General features: G+C 40.5%; 1 protein-coding gene and 1 long non-coding RNA gene across 3 annotated transcripts in view; one reads left to right on the top strand and one right to left on the bottom strand.

Annotated features, from left to right (window-relative positions):
* The window catches only part of DIO2 (iodothyronine deiodinase 2), a 253238-nt gene that overhangs the window by 12329 nt on the left and 223071 nt on the right, over positions 1-17838 (bottom strand). For both annotated transcript variants that reach the window (XM_043918910.1, XM_043918909.1), the window contains exon 5: positions 1926-2200. In XM_043918910.1, the coding sequence (XP_043774845.1) occupies positions 1926-2200 (275 nt within the window). The remainder of the gene's footprint in view (positions 1-1925; positions 2201-17838) is intronic.
* LOC122704344 lies at positions 974-7985 on the top strand. Its single transcript, XR_006343842.1, has 3 exons — positions 974-1082; positions 1649-2163; positions 6199-7985. It is a non-coding gene; the product is annotated as an uncharacterized LOC122704344 (long non-coding RNA).

Here is a 17838-nt window from a genome sequence, read left to right as displayed (position 1 = left end):
TAGACATTCAGTGTATACATGTGTGCAAAAGAAGTGATCGTCTCAATAGCTCCTTCCCACATCACCCATTCAGCCCATGTACATAATATAAAATGAGGTTTTGGTGTTAGAACTTTGAGTATCATTTAATATTATTATAAAGAAAATTTCACTTACTAACAAGCGCTCTTAACTATTTTTCTATCTTTAAGACAACAAATACAAACCCTCTGCAGGTTACTACCAATAACAAAGACAAGTGTCAAAGTCAAACTTTCCTAATTCACCATGAATATTTTCTTCTTAAACATTTGTTTAATTTTCAGTGGAAGGATCCTACTCCAGATTCCTTGTTACTAGAAATGACTTCCTTTCCTATGCTGGTGCAGAGATATTTTTTAATTTTTATTTTATATTGGAGTATAGTTAATTAACAATGTTTTGCTAGGTTCAGGCATACAGCAAAGTGATTCAGTTATACATATAGATATACTTATTATTTTTCCAATTATTCTCCCACTTAGGTTATTACAGAGTATTGAGCAGAGTTCCCTGTTCTATATTATAGGTCCTTGTTGACTATCTGTTTTATAGACAGCAGTGTGTACATGTCAATCCTAAACTCTCAATCTATCTTTCCCCCCAACCATTCCCCCCTGGTTACCATAGGTTAATTCACTAGATTTATTTTTCTAGTGTTTATTTATAGAGGACTCGTTCTCTTCTTCCTCTTATTCTAGTTTTCCAGCTGTTTCTGAGGTTCTGCCTGCCTATAATACATCACCTCACTAGTTCCCATCTTCCTCTTAAAGCCCTTTCCCCAGCATCTCAGGCAAGGTCCCTCCATACTGTTGGGGAAATCAAGGATGTCTGCTTTGATAGCTTTTATGGGATGAGTCAATACCCCCTAAGCTCAGGGACCTTCAGGAGTCACACGGGCATAGGCAGAGGGAGCAAACTCACAAAGGACCCAGTGTCCTTTCCTCTTTGCCCCTTAAGATCTGATCCAAGGATGCTCCACCACCTTGAAGCAGCATTCTTCACTTGGAAACAAACACCTCTCTGGTTTTGAGAGGGCAGCCCCTGGGACATGGCTTCAGCAGGTAAGTGAAGCCACCGCTCCATGGTTCTAGCCACCAGTTATAACAGCTTTGAGACTGTTGTGAACCTTAGACTTATCTGCTCGGTCTAAAGGCAACCTGCTTAAGTTTTGAGAAACAAAGCAAATGTGGTTTCTCAAACAAAGTCTGGATGGTTGACAGCTTGTTCTCAGATCTTTCCTTTTCAAACAGATACCGAGTTAACTCCAGACTCAGTGCTGGATAACTGCTTCAAAAGGCTGAAATCCAGATCAAGGCAGGAGATGACGGGCATACAGACTTGCTCCCATTAACTCTTACTTCTACCAGGAATGAAGCTGCAACCAGCTGAATCACACCTGCTCTGTTATTTCCTTAAATCTTGTCAGCTCTCTGAGAGTTCTGCGTGGTGTTGTCTTGCTTTCTCCCTGCTTTTTAGTGCCCACCCATTGAACAGTCTTTCCTAAAGTCTCACGCAGCCTCTCATCAAGCAAAACATCAAAACTGCCAGTTCATGATGAGAGCAGAACAAAGGCAGGGATCTGCCCTCCCTGGACACCTTTCTGATGTTTCCCAACCTTATTCTACAGGCACAAATACCCTCTGCTCCCAAGTCACAGCAAGCCACTCCTGACTCCTTCTGAAGTCACACAGTCACTGGGACTCAGTAATATCTGTCATCCCCAGATTTCAGGTGTGCGATTGTGCAACAGGTGAAGAGAGTAAACACCCAAGCATCACCCTAGGGCCTCCAGACAGGGCTCCAGAGTGCTCACCCCCCAGCTCCTGCGGGCATCGGGTCCCCTCCAGCATCTCCGCCTCCCACCCACGACGGCCCTGCGGAGGAGCCCCTGGAGCGCCGCTCACCTGTTTGTAGGCGTCGAGGAGGAAGCTTTTCCAGATGCAGCGCATTCCTTCTGAGGTCAGCATGCGCCTCCACTGCCCGCGAGCGGACTTGGAGCGGCTCAGCAGCAGCACCACGTGCTTGAGGAGAATGACCGAGTCATAGAGCGCCAGGAAGAGGCAGTTGGAGAAAAAAACTGGCAGAATCTGCAGTGTGATCAGCAAGTCTACGCTGAGGATGCCCATCTTCTCTGCCTCCCGGGTCAGTTCCCTTGTGCGCTCTGGTTCCCCTTCACCCTCTTATTTAAAAGGGGGGGGGTGGTGATGGAGAGGGGTGGGGGGAGGTGAAGGGGGGGGTCGGGGGTGGGGGTGGGGGATAGGGGGAGAGAAGGAGGAAAACTCAATTAAAAAAGAAGCCCAAGTTGTCTCCTTTTTCAAAGAAGCAGAAATGGCAAGACCAAGTTCCAGTCTCTCCAGCCCAGCAGTTGGAGTGTGCCCATCAATTCATTCAATTCGGAGCTGCTGCTTTTTTTTTTTTTTTTTTTTCAGGATTTAAGATGTTAAAAAAAAAAACAAAAACAAAAACAAAAAAACTGGCGTACCCGTCCCTAATCCAGTTACCCCTCTCAGAGTCGGTTAAAGACAGGCAGTTCTACTTTCATTTCTAAGCACCTATGAGACTGTGGCAGAGATTGCAAAATTTTCTGTAGCTTTTCATTGTCTCTGTGTTCAGAAACGTAGCCCGTTTCTTTCTAGAATTGCCAGAGTTTTGAAAATGTGCTTTCAGGGTAGTTTTTTCCCCTCTTTACTCCGTTTACACACACTTTCTGTTCTTCTCCAGCCTGTCTCACTCTCTCCCTTCCCCAGGAGCGTCTGACTCCTCTTTCCCTGACTCCCTCTGGCTCCTTCCTGCTCTGTCTGTGGTGCAAAGTGCCTCTCTCTGCAGCCCAGTGAGTCTCCCTGAAGCCTTTTATACATTCCCTGGCTAATTGCTGCAATAGAGAAATGAAAGCCTAATCTTGGTAAAGATCTTGACGTCATTGAGAAAGAGGGCTTTACTTTGGCCAGCACTGCAGTGAATAGAAAAGCAAAACTCGACAAGTTTTTTTTTTTTTTTTTTTTTTTAGAAGAGGGGGGGTGGCAGAGGGACAGTGGAATTTTGCTTTGTGATTTAAAGAGAGAGGAAAAAATTAATACCTTTGAGGGTTTTCAGGAAATGCTCCCAAACTTTGGGAAAAGTTATTTAATATAGCATGTGGGTTGATGGGGAAACTCTCCTCTGATTATTATTATTGTTCTCATTTATTTATAAGGGGTTTGGGAAAGAAAGGTTCCTGGAAGGCAGGTAGAAAAGAGGAAGAATGATCATACATGATCTCTATTCTCTTTCTTGGAAGATGTGAATGCTTACCTTCCATCTTTATGTCTACATCCTACAACTATCTCCTGTCAGATTTGTGACCTAGGTTCTTTAAATATTTTTGAGTCATGATCTTATTTAAGAAAATCCAAACTGTGAGGTGGAAAACTTTTAAACTCTTTGAATACCATCACAGCACTTCTTTAAAGCTTCTTGTAGAAAATTAGTGCAAATTTTCTTTTCCGTTTTACTGAAGTTTCCAATGCAAAAAAAGAAAGAAAGAAAGAAACAAGAAAATCTTCCACCCATGAAAGTAGCTAGGTAACCAGACTTCCTTTCCATTCCATTTTGCCTAGATGCAGATTAAATAAAACTTTTATCTAATGTCATTAAGATGCCATCAGAGTAAGAAATACATTCTTTATAAGAGAGCTCTTTAAATTCTGCAATTGCCCTGTTTCTGTTAGCATAACCCCTAAGAGACATAATACTTTGGGGACTCTTCCTTTTTGCTTGAAAAAATTTTAATTGAATTTGTAGGTTGTTAAGAGTGGACTTTGAATTGTCTCAAGTCACACTGACCATGCTCAGTGCTTGCTTTGCCCATCGCCTTCTGAACAGACAGGTACTTAGTCAGACAATGCTTTGGCAGAATGCCATGACCTCCATCTCATTCTAATTTTCTTTCCTCACTCACCTAACAGATCACCTCTAGGAATTATATTTTCTTGGAAAAAGGGGTGGCAAGTACAGACATTGGGGTAGGGATATAGAATGGTAGTTGAAAATTAATTTTCTGACTTCTCCATGTTCAAGGAGCTCTCCTTACGCATGAGTTAAGCAGCGGGTGCAAATACATGGTCCATATCTGTGTTCTGTCCCTGTGGGTAAAATCTGCAAGATCACGGAACTCATTCAAAAGCCTAGGGCAGGGGTCATTATTTAGTGGACCCATGGGCCAAATTCAGCATGCATATGCACTTTATCTGGTTGGCATAGTGCTTTTTGGCTTTAAAAAGTAATTGAATGAGAATGCCTCTAGGTTCTGAGAGACCAGAGTTTTCTGTCTGTTTGTTCATTGCTATCTCCTAGCAGTTAGAACTATGCCTGGCAAACGGTAAGTTCAAGGAAGGTGTCTTGAATGGACAGATGGGCTGGGCATACATCGCTCCACACTAGGGGGCACCATTCACATACAATATGTTGTGACCCTGACCGGGGTGCTCCAAAACTTTGTACAACCTGGTGGACTTGGGGGTGGTCCTTCCCATTGGCACAACCCTCACCACTCCCTGTTGTCCTAAAAACCTGATTCCTTCATTTTTATCATCACTTTAGCCCATGGCAAGTTTTGGATTTGCGTCACATGGACTGAATTTTTAGAGAAGAGGTCAAAGCTTAGAAAAATGAGCAGAAGTCACATGGAAAAATATTTTTCCTATGACTAGCACACAGTGTTAGCAAAGGATATTGTTTGTATACATAATATACGTTCACTCCATTCTCTCAGTTTTCTTGACGCACTATGGAAGAAAAGAAGGGACAAAGGGAAATGACAACATGGTATTTTAACTGGTGTAGATGGGAAAATGATGGTGCCCGAAGTGCCGGCGAACAATGACAGAAGAAGCTGTGGACTCAGGAACGGACACTGCCACTCAGTGCCCAAGCCTGAAAATTTCACCCCTTCTCAGACATTCCTTTTGCCCTGTGTGAATTAAACCAGTGCTACTTTAAGGTAGAGATATCTTGGCAGCTACGAACCAGTTCTCCCTCACTTGTCATTTGCTTTCAATGCGAGTTGTATGTTTGGAAATGGCAAGGCAAGGAAAAGGTTTGGTAAAAAATCAGAAAAAAAAAAATGCCTTCTTTTAAAATGCAAAGCTCAAGGCATGTGCAGACTACAAATGGTGAAAATCAGATTTTTTTTTCTTTTTTACATTCTTTATTTACGGTCTTTCCTATAAAATCAGAAGTGTTTGAGCAGTTTTTTTTTCTTAAAAAAATTAGAACAAATTGGCAGATAGCCAATCTGATCATGACATTTCTCAGATTTCTTCTATCACTTTCTCTAAATGAATGAATATATAAATCACAAAACCAAGCACTGTTCTTTTTAGACAGTCTGTCTAATTTAGAAATTATATTTCTCCAAAGCTATTTCTCTTTTTATTATGATGCATAATGGCTTATTCTAATTATTAATATTTAGCACTTTGATCTTCAAGTAATTTTATATCCTTTAAGTGACAAAAACAACCCATAAGGTGCCAGAGGATGATTTGGCCCAACATATAAAAGAGAGAAAGTAGATCATCAAGGTTGTAGAGCCCGAGCTGGTATTGGGATACTTCCCCCAACTCTAAACCGCAATTCTTTTCCTATGTGACTACTTTATTGATCCTGGTCATTACTCTGAAAATGAAAACCCTTGCCCAAAGTGGCTGCACTAGGTAATTTTACCTTCTGAATTACAAAGGATATCTGGGATTCCATATCTGTTTAATATTGACCAACTGAAGCTCTTGGTTCCATTCGAAAAGCTTGGATAGATTCTTGATCACATAAGTGTTCTTAGCCTTAGTGGTTCAGTGGTAAAGAATCCACCTGCCAAGGCAGGAGATGTGGGTTTGATCCTGGGTGAAGAAAATCCCCTGGAGAAGGAAATGGCAACCCACTCCAGTATTCTTGCCTGGAAAATTCCATGGACAGAGGAGCTTACCAGGCTACAGTCCATGGGGTCACAGAGAGCCGCATGACTGAGTGGCTGAGCATGCAATACAAGCCAATGTGTGGTATGTTGGTTGAATTTCCCCATACAATGCTGTACACAGATTTTAAATACTAAATAGAGGTAGCTAGAGAAATGTGATTTAGGCTTTTTAATAAGAAAAGAACCACTATAAAATTGTTGAATTTTTTTTTCTCTTTTCATAGCTTGAGAGCATTCATTGCCTCCTTCTGGTTGGAAAAGTAAGCATCTGAGTGATAAGGCTTCCTTTGGTCTACTTTTGACTCTTAAATTGAGATTAAGAGGATGAAGTTGGATAACCTAAAAGCAGACCTGGAGATTTCAAGGATGGAAGTTACAAAGAGTTACTACTCTTTGTTATCTGAAGACATCCAAGGGCATTCAAGAAGTCTATGGAATTCATGCTGCAGATTTTCAAGCAGTCTTAGTTTCATAAAATTTTATTCCTTCTAATTCAAGTGATTTGCTAAAGTGATTTTAAATGGAGATTAAATTTTACTTTCACAAAAAAACTTGTCTAATCAATATATTATAAATCCAATAATGTCTGGTCAGGACAGGTTGCACTGATTCTGGTCTGGGAATATGATTGTCATATATACACCCACCTGCCAAGAGTGCATTTCAGAGAAGGAAATCACAAACATTGTCATTATTTAGTTGCTAAGTCATGTATGACTCTTTGAGACCCCATGGATTGCAGCCAGCCAGGCTCCTCTGTCCATAAGATCTAGATTTCCCAGACAAGAATACTGGAGTACAGTGCCCTTTCCTCCTCCAGGGGATCTTCCTGACCCAGGGGTCGAACCTGTGTCTCCTGCATTGGCAGGTGGATTTTTTTTTTTTTTAACCGCTAAGCCACCAGGGAAACCCAGCCACCACAACCTTCCACTCCTGGTGCCTCCTGGTTGTGCTGAGAGGGAGTTATAATGAAGGGTTTACACCACAATGACTGAATCACTCAGAATTCCCTGTGGGCCCATCTGTTCTACTAACAGTCGTGTTCCCTGCCTTGTGATGAAAGGAGAGGCTCAGTGGATAAAATAGACACCCCCAGAGTCAATTCTGACACACCTTGAGCCAAGCAGCTTAGGGCTGGGGCCAAGAAGGGCGGACACTGTGGGAGGGATGAGCAGTCTATCCCAGCAGCCCGGCCGTGTCTTAGGTCCCTTGGCAAACCCTGGCAGAGGGCACTGTCTGAGATGTTAAGACGTTCTCCCCTCAGGAACAGCTGCTGCTCTTTTTTTTTTTTTTTTCTTCCAGGCCACCTACTGGCAAAACCAAGAAGGAAAAGAAAAGGGAAAACACAGGAGGAGGGGAAAGCAGAAATGGAGAAAAGGAAGATGATGCTGGTGGAGAGGAGAAAAAGGAATGTAGAAAGGAGAAGACTCAATGAATTGCCCATGGAGGCTGCCACAAGAGAGCCCATTAATGCCCGTTGAGGCGATGCTTTCTGTGAGGACAGCTGTCCAGAGACTGGATGAATGTCAGCAACTCAATTCACAGAGGCCACTGAACAGCTGAGAGGAGACGATGGCTGTCATTGGCCGTTGACCTGGTCTAGACCTAAACTGATGGCCGGTCCCCACCCCAGGGCCTCAGACCTCTTTAGGTGCTCTGAGACTCTTTGAGTGTGAGTTTTGAAACTCGTTTATTAACCTCTGGAGACACCAGGGTTGGATGGAGGGTTAGTGGAATAGATGAGAAGAAGAACACTCTGTGAAGTGACATGCAGCGAATTCCTTCAGGACAAAAAGCCCTCAGAAGGAACAAATTGAACTCATCTCTTTTCCCAAAATTTGATTCAGTGTCTTCAAAAATTTGACCCAATGCAATAGACCAAAAGAAACAAAGAAACACAGAATCAGTCATCATTTTTGGAACAACTTTTCTTCTCCTTTGTTTCATTCTACAGCTCATAGGAAACCACCAGATGATAATTAGGTTTTAAAATAAAATAAGTCATTCTCTATAAATGGTTTTACAGTAGCTTTTTTTCTTTAATCACTTATACATCACCTCACTCATATGCTGAGTACATGAACACAGAGCTTGGCAAAAAATATTAAGACACACGCTGGTTCATGCCATTCCAGAGGTAATACTGTAGCTTGTTCCTGCTGAGAGCAAAGGATGCCACACCTCCTCTCTCAAGATTCAGTAGGTACAAATGCACAGAGAAAATAAGGTAGATATTCTAATTCAAGCTCAGTGAAAGTAGTGAAGCTAATAGAATTAACTGTAGCATGAAAAACCCATGTTTGATATGGGGATAAAATACCTGCAATGAGATTGATTGTCCAATAAGATACATCCCCAAGGGAGGTTATGAAAATATTATCAGTGGACCTCTTCTCGAGGTAGAGAGGGAGGCCAATGAGATAATCTCTCAAAACCCTTCTAAGCCTCTGGTGCTATGAAGATAATAGTTAAGAATAAGTTAATATATAACACATACATAAAATAATCCAGCTGGGCTAATGACAATACCATAATCATAAATTATCTCTTTGTCCATTTCAATTCTGAAGACTTAATTTTTGTATGATTAAGTAAATAGTTATGCCTTTCTAAGAGTTAGTAGATGTGAATGAACTAGCATGTCTTCTAAGGAGAAAATACAAGGCATTAAATTCAAATCAATTTTTAAAATTCAGCCTCATTTATTAAATTGACACTGGTATCTTTTATCAAGACACAACCACTTAGGTAAATGATTATTTAAAAATTGTTGTTGTTCAGTCACTAAGCATGTAAGTCACATGTCTAACTCTTTGTGACCCCATGGACTGCAGCAGGCCAGTGTCCTCTGTCCTCTACTATCTCCCAGAGTTTGCTCAGATTCATGTCCATTGATTCAGTGATGCTAACCTAACCACCTCATCCTCTGCTGCCGCCTTCTCCTTTCGCCTTCAATCTTTGCCAACATGAGGGGCTGTTCAATGAGTTGGCTCTTCACATCAGGTGGCCAAAGTATTGGAGTTTCAGCATCAGTCCTTCCGGTGAATATTCAGGGTTGATTTCCTTTAGGATTGACTGGTTTGACCTCTTTGCTGTCCCAGGGACTCTTAAGATTCTTCTCCAGCACCACAGTTCTAAAGCATCAATTCTTTGGTGCTCAACCTTCTTTATGGTCCAACTCTCATATCTGTACGTGACTACTGGAAAAGCCACAGCTTTGACTAGATGGACCTTTCAGCAAACTGATGTCTCTGCTTTTCAATATGCTGTCTAGGTTTGTCATAGCTTTACTTCAAGGAACAAATGGCTTTTAATTTCATGGCTGCAGTCACCATCCAGAGTGATTTTGGAGCCCAGGAAAATAAAATCTGTCACTGTGTCCACTTTTTCCCCATCTATTTGCTATGAAGTGATGGGGCCAGATGCCATGATCTTCATTTTTTGAAGGTGAGTTTTAAACCAGCTTTTCACTCTCCTCTTTCACCATCATCAAGAAACTCTTTTTTTTTTTTTTTAATTTTATTTATTTTTTTTTCCAGTGGGTTTTGTCATACATTGATATGAATCAGCCATGGATTTACATGTATTCCCAATCCCGATCCCCCCTCCCACCTCCCTCTCCACCCGATTCCTCTGGGTCTTCCCAGTGCACCAGGCCCGAGCACTTGTCTCATGCATCCCACCTGGGCTGGTGATCTGTTTCACCATAGATAGTATACATGCTGTTCTTTTGAAATATCCCACCCTCACATTCTCCCACAAAGTTCAAAAGTCTGTTCTGTATTTCTGTGTCTCTTTTTCTGTTTTGCATATAGGGTTATCGTTATCACCTTTCTAAATTCCATATATATGTGTTAGTATGCTGTAATGTTCTTTATCTTTCTGGCTTACTTCACTCTGTATAATGGGCTCCAGCTTCATCCATCTCATTAGGACTGGTTCAAATGAATTCTTTTTAATGGCTGAATAATATTCCATGGTGTATATGTACCACAGCTTCCTTATCCATTCATCTGCTGATGGGCATCTAGGTTGCTTCCATGTCCTGGCTATTATAAACAGTGCTGCTATGAACATTGGGGTGCACGTGTCTCTTTCAGATCTGGTTTCCTCAGTGTGTATGCCCAGAAGTGGGATTGCTGGGTCATATGGCAGTTCTATTTCCAGTTTTTTAAGAAATCTCCACACTGTTTTCCATAGCGGCTGTACTAGTTTGCATTCCCACCAACAGTGTAAGAGGGTTCCCTTTTCTCCACACCCTCTCCAGCATTTATTGCTTGTAGACTTCTGGATAGCAGCCATCCTGACTGGCGTGTAATGGTACCTCATTGTGGTTTTGATTTGCATTTCTCTAATAATGAGTGATGTTGAGCATCTTTTCATGTGTTTGTTAGCCATCTGTATGTCTTCTTTGGAGAAATGTCTGTTTAGTTCTTTGGCCCATTTTTGAATTGGGTCATTTATTTTTCTGGAATTGAGCTGCAGGAGTTGCTTGTATATTTTTGAGATTAATCCTTTGTCTGTTGCTTCATTTGCTATTATTTTCTCCCAATCTGAGGGCTGTCTTTTCACCTTGCTTATAGTTTCCTTTGTAGTGCAAAAGCTTTTAAGTTTCATTAGGTCCCATTTGTTTAGTTTTGCTTTTATTTCCAATATTCTGGGAGGTGGGTCATAGAGGATCTTGCTGTGAATTATGTTGGAGAGTGTTTTGCCTATGTTCTCCTCTAGGAGTTTTATAGTTTCTGGTCTTACATTTAGATCTTTAATCCATTTTGAGTTTATTTTTGTGTATGGTGTTAGAAAGTGTCCAAACTCATTCTATGAGGCCACCATCACCCTAATTCCAAAACCAGACAAAGATGCCACAAAAAAAGAAAACTACAGGCCAATATCACTGATGAACATAGATGCAAAAATCCTTAACAAAATTCTAGCAAACAGAATCCAACAACATATTAAAAAAATCATACACCATGACCAAGTGGGCTTTATCCCAGGAATGCAAGGATTCTTTAATATCCGCAAATCAATCAATGTAATACACCACATTAACAAATTGAAAGATAAAAACCATATGATTATCTCAATAGATGCAGAGAAAGCCTTTGACAAAATTCAACACTCATTTATGATTAAAACTCTCCAAAAAGCAGGAATAGAAGGAACATACCTCAACATAATAAAAGCTATATATGATAAACCCACAGCAAGCATCACCCTCAATGGTGAAAAATTGAAGGCATTTCCCCTGAAATCAGGAACAAGACAAGGGTGCCCACTCTCACCACTACTATTCAACATAGTGTTGGAAGTTCTGGCCACAGCAATCAGAGCAGAAAAAGAAGTAAAAGGAATCCAGATAGGAAAAGAAGAAGTAAAACTCTCACTGTTTGCAGATGACATGATCCTCTACATAGAAAACCCTAAAGACTCTACCAGAAAATTACTAGAGCTAATCAACAAATATAGTAAAGTTGCAGGATATAAAATTAACACACAGAAATCCCTTGCATTCCTATATACTAACAATGAAAAAACAGAAAGAGAAATTAAGGAAACAATACCATTCACCATAGCAACAAAAAGAATAAAATACTTAGGAGTATATCTACCTAAAGAAACAAAGGACCTATACATAGAAAACTATAAAACACTGATGAAAGAAATCAAAGAGGACACAAACAGATGGAGAAACATACCGTGTTCATGGATTGGAAGAATCAATATTGTCAAAATGGCTATTCTACCCAAAGCAGTCTATAGATTCAATGCAATCCCTATCAAGCTACCAACGGTATTTTTCACAGAACTAGACCAAAGAATTTCACAATTTGTATGGAAATACAAAAAACCTCGAATAGCCAAAATAATCTTGAGAAAGAAGAATGGAACTGGAGGAATCAACCTGCCTGACTTCAGACTCTACTACAAAGCCACAGTCATCAAGACAGTCTGGTACTGGCACAAAGACAGAAATATAGATCAATGGAACAGAATAGAAAGCCCAGAGATAAATCCACGAACCTATGGACACCTTATCTTTGACAAAGGAGGCAAGGATATACAATGGAAAAAAGACAACCTCTTTAACAAGTGGTGCTGGGAAAACTGGTCAACCACTTGTAAAAGAATGAAACTAGAACACTTTCTAACACCATACACAAAAATAAACTCAAAATGGATTAAAGAAACTCTTTAGTTCCTCTCTGCTCTCCACCATTAGAATGGTATCATCTGCATATCTGAGGTTGTTCGTATTTCTCCCAGCAGTCTTGATTCCAGCTAGTAATTCATCCAGCCCAGCATTCTGCATGATGTACTCTGCATAGAAATTAAATAAGTAGGGTGACAATATACAGTCTTGTCATACTCCTTTCCCAATTTGGAACCAGTCCATTGTTCCGTGTCCAGTTCTGATTGTTGCTTACTGACCTGCATACAGGTTTCTCAGGAGACAGGTAAGGTAGTTTAGTATCCCCATCTCTTTAAGAATTTTTCAGTTTGTTGTGATCCACACAGTCAAAGGCTTTGGCATTGTCACTGAGCAGAAGTAAATGTTTTTCTGGAATTCCCTTGGTTTCTTCATGATCCAACAACTGTTGGCAATTTGATCTCTGATTCCTCTGCCTTTTCAAAACCCAGCTTGTACAAAAAATTTTTAAAAATAGATAGCTACAAATTCTTGAATTGTTTTGTTTTCCCAGGGAAATTTTCTATCATGTTTTAAAGATTCAAAATCTGCCTTCCCAAAATAGAATCAATACTCTTTATGATTTTTTTGTATCAGTAATGATCTAAATGATACACAAATCTAAGACCTCAAATTCTGCGATGAGAAGTTCATGTACCACAACTAGAGAGTAGCCTCCACTCACCAATACTAGGGAAAAGCCCTCACAGCAATGAAGACTGAGCATAGCCTATAAATAAATAAAAATAAATATCAAGACTTCTAATTCTTCAGAGCAAATATCTCTAGTGCTTCTTGCTAAATGTTAAATAATAACAGCTTACTTAGAAAATTGGCATTCACCTCTTATCAAGAGATATCTTGTTCTAGCCAGCACCAGACTCCATCCATTTCTGGGGCCACATAGGCCCATATGACCAAAAGCAAACCTCTGACTTGATTTCTCTACCTGTAAGATGGAGCGAAAGCTGTCTTCCACATTTCTCTCATGTTGGTGGCTAACATATCCATGCTTTTTGAAAAGATTTAGTCTTTTTTTAAAAAAATACTCAAAATAAAAAGCAATTTTGGCTGATAAGTTTATTCAGACCTGCTCTAGTCAGTAAGTTCCTTCTAATAAAGACTTCTTTGAGAAAAAAAAAAGAAAAAAAAAGTTCTTGGCAGGCCAGATCTGATTTTAGTATTAATTACCAACCTGCTCTACCTGACTTTAAGGACACACTGTGTACTTAGTGGAAAACAGGAAAGATTAGATGTCATTGGGGATGTTAGAGATGGGAGCAAACTTTGCCTGAAGAATAACAACAATCGACCTGAACCTTTGTGCAGATTCAAAACTGAACTGAATCTGCTTGAAAGACCTCTAGAGAAGTATGGAACTCAACTCTAAATTATTCACCATGACACACCTCTGCATCTTTCATGATTCTAGGGAGAAGAGAAAGAAAAACTACCCAAATATTCCTCATCCTAGAAAGCAACTGACCTCCCAAGTTTCCTAGACCACAACTGGGTAGATAAATGTTCAATAACAAAGGAGGAAAACCACTGACATTTTAGTGGATAATATGCTTATCAAACTGAAGCCCTAACAAAATTCAGTGTCTATCAAACTGTGTGGTACTTTGTTTTATTCATGCTACATGAAAACATGTCCCTACTCTGTAGAACTATAATTGCAAAGTGTTAGTTGCTCAGCTGTATCCAACTCTTTGTGAACCCATGAACTTTAGCCCACCCCTCCTTTGTCCATGGAATTCACCAGGCAAGGATACTGGAGTGGGTAGTCATTCCCTTCTCCAGGGGATCTTCCTGACGCAGGGAATGAAACTGGGTCTCCTGCATTGCAGGAAGACTCTTTACTGTCTGGGTCACCAGGGAATCCCAATAGTCTCCAAAGAGCTAGCAAAGCTATTTGTTTCCTCGTGTGACAGAATGGCTTTTCCAGACAGAATCAGAAGGCTTCGTAGGTTGGGAGGAGTCAAGAGGCAAGGATTTAGAAGAATAAATGAATTGATAATAAATATTGGAGGGGAGAAGGACATAATTGATAACATTCAATTCCTTGATCACAACAGATGCTAAATATTGGGGAAAATAGAGAAATATAAAGAATGCAGATGTTCAAGGAAAGGGTGTGAAATTGGAAGTCAGTGAGCAAAACACTTTGCTTTTCTATATGCAGCTCCCAGTGAAAGGATATGGGAAATGTGAGAAAAGGGACAGGGAAAAACCAAAGACATTTGCTTACGTTGTAAAATTAGCTCAAGTTCACTCAAAGGATTAGCCACGACAAGACATGTATTCAGATAGCCTTCCTCTGACTACAAATGTTTACTGAAACCTACAAAGAGCTCGTCATCGTACTGGCATTGGAAAGGATCCCTGGGTCTCAATCAAATTCAGAGTCCAATAGTGGGGAGACAGACATGTAAACCAAAGAAGGCAACTCAGCATCCTAGGCGCTATACCAGAGAGAACCGCAGTATGGCATAAAGGAAGAATTCTTGCTGTTGTTCAGTCGCTAATTCCTGTCTGACTCTTTCGCAACCCCATGGACTGTAGCCCACCAGTCTACCTGAGTCTCCTGCACTGGCAGGCAGATTCTATACTGGTGGCCACCAGGGAAACCCTAAAGGAAGAATTAGTCAATTCTGTGTGGGGTAGGGATGTTCCAGGTGTCTCAGTGGTAAAGAATCTGCAGGAGACATGGGTTCAGTACCTGGTTGGGAAGTCCCCTGGAGAAGGAAATGGCTACCCAATACAGTATTCTTGCCTGGAGAAGCCCATGGATAGAGGAGCCTGGCAGACTACAGTCCATGGGGTAACAAAGAGTCAGACAGAAATGAGCAACTGAGCACACATAAACATGTGGGATAAGTCAGGAAAGAGGTAATAAAGAAAATATACAGGCCCCACTAAATATAGTTCTGCAAAACTGAATTTAGAAACACAGTGCTTGTTAATGGAGCAAGCTTTAAACAATGTTTTCATATACATCTGTGTTTATAACATTTTATCATTAATCTCTATTAAAGGAACTCACATAGAATTTTTTTTCACCCTGGAACATAAGCTGTATGTGTGTGTGTATGTGTTAGTGACTCTGTTGTGTCTACCTCTTCAAGACCCCATAGACCACGGCCCACCAGGCTCCTCTGTCCGTGGAATTCTCTAGGCAAGAATACTGGAGTGGACTGCCATTCCCTTCTTCAGAGGATCTTCCTGACCCTGGGATTGAACCAGGGTCTCCTGCACTGTAGCCAGAGTCTCTACCATCTGAACCACCGGGGAAAGTTATTTAGAAATAAATAAGGTTCTTCTGATAAACAATAGAGTTGTTATAGCTACACAAAATGAAAAGGTTTGCCCAAAACTCTTTGGACAGATCCTATCAGTAACAACAAGAAACAAGGATCTGGGTATACCCTGTCTGTTTTTCAACTGAAAGGAAGTTACTATGTACAAGTTCAATCTTAACACCTTAGTGTTATGACTTTGCCATGGAGGCTGGGAAGCCCTTGGCAGAGCCGTTCACATCTAGTTAAAGAATACATCAATGACAGCAATAGCAGAGACAAGATCAATTCCAGTTCTCCATGGCCGTTTTACATGATTTCAAGGCAGTCGTCCTATTTTTAGGTTCTCCAGGTACCTCACTGGGTTTCCCAGGTGGCGCTAGTGGTAAAGAACCTGTCCGCCAATGCAGGAGCCGCGGGTTCAATCCCTGGTTTGGGAAGATCCCCTGGAGGGGGGCATGGCAACCCACTCCAGTACTCTTGCCTGGAGAATCCCATGGACAGAGGAGCCTGGGGGGCTACCGTCCATGGGGTCACAAACATGACTGAAGCCGCTTAACACACACCGAGATACTACACCAAGGAAGCTGCTAAAGCATATTGAGATTCCAAATTAGTGACTATCAAAACAGTATGGGCCTTTAAACTGCTACAGGCGGGAAAAAAATGGGTCCAGTAACTCAGAATGACTTTAATCCAAATTTTCATTCCTTCTGTTCTCTTCAGTCTATACCTTAGCATATCCCTCTTGCTTCTTTATTTGTGATTTTTATTACCTTTGACCTCTCATGACAATTCACCCTGACAGTGTAGAGAAAGCAGAGTTAGAAACATTAGAGATGTTTACTCGGGAAAATTTATGAGCTAGTCAAAGAAAAATGCAGAAATCAAGATTTTATGGAAATAGGAAATATTGTGGAATGCAGGGGACTTCCCAGGCGGTGCTAGCGGTAAAGAACCCACCTGCCTATGCAGGACACCTAAGAGATGAAGGTTTGATCCCTAAGTTGGGGAGATCCCCTGGAGGAGGGCATGGCAACCCACTTCAGTATTCTTGCCTAGAGAATCCCATGGACAGAGGAGCCTGGTGGGCTACAGTCCACGGGGTCAAACAGAGTTGGATGCGACTGAAGCGACTTAGCATGCATGCACACACATGAAATCCAGAACCTGTCGTATTGGTGCACAATGAACATTCTTACTTCCATATTTAAAATATAAACTCCTGCTGGGTAATAGTTAAGTCCTGGGATTTGAAAACACTATTTATTAAGGGAAAATTCAACCATATGCACAACTCGAGTGATGAGAATAAGGGACCCTCATGTACCCGTCCACCAGTTTCCACAATATGAACTCATGACCAGTCTTGTTTCATCTCCACCCACTTTCTGGCTTCTCATGTAATTTTGAAGGAAACCAAAATTTTTGGTTCTCCAAAAACATCTACAATGTTTCTTTGCCTACAGAAAGTATCATATAAATTAACTAGCTAATTGATTTATTGTTTCATATCTACCTTCTAATCACTCTGACACATGTCAAGCCACTAAGAAAGAAATGGAAAACAGACATTCCTTCCCAGTATCTCTGAGCTTGAATCCCATCTTCATCTGAGTACCCTTGTGCTACAGTGATGGCTTTGGTATAAAAAAAAGTGTACATAGACAATTAAAGCTATAACATTTTTCATTAATTCTTGAACCACAGTTATTTCCTTTTTTCATTCATTTTTTATTGTATGTAGTATACATGCTGACTCAGAGTAAGGTTGCTTTATAAATTAAGAGGTGGTCTCAATTTACTCATTTGCATCCACCCCAAAATGCAATGCATTAAAAAGGTATGACATGAAGTTGCCAACTAGGTCATAAGAATATGGCAATTCTGATAGAACAAAAGCTTATGATAAGAATTCAGGGAGGTGATCAATGGCAAGCTAATATATTTCTTGATGTGAAATTTCTAATGGCGAAGCTACCCTGATAAAAGAAAATAGGAAATTTAATATGAAAACAAACATCATATGAACTTTGTGAAATTTAACCTTGTGAAATCCACAGTAATAGATCTGTATGCCTAATTCTACAAAGTCATTCTCCAAACATTCCCAGAAGTTAATAAACTCTCCCACTAGAGATATGGCATCTTCTCAACTACTTAGCATTCCAGAACAATCTCCAGCCCCAAAAGTGATGAATGGATATTTTGTAGGGTTTTGTGGAAAATATAATACCTTTCTATTTCATACCATATAATACCATATCACCGATCACTAAGAAGAGGGTGGTGGGGAGAAGGGAGAAGTATTTGCATCTATTTGACTCTCTGCATTTTCTCCTACAGGAAGTATAAAATTTAATCTGATGCTATGC

The sequence above is a fragment of the Cervus elaphus genome, chromosome 12, assembly GCF_910594005.1.
Source record: "Cervus elaphus chromosome 12, mCerEla1.1, whole genome shotgun sequence".
NCBI classification, from domain to species: domain Eukaryota; kingdom Metazoa; phylum Chordata; class Mammalia; order Artiodactyla; family Cervidae; genus Cervus; species Cervus elaphus.
This window is presented reverse-complemented; position numbering and strand designations above follow the sequence as displayed.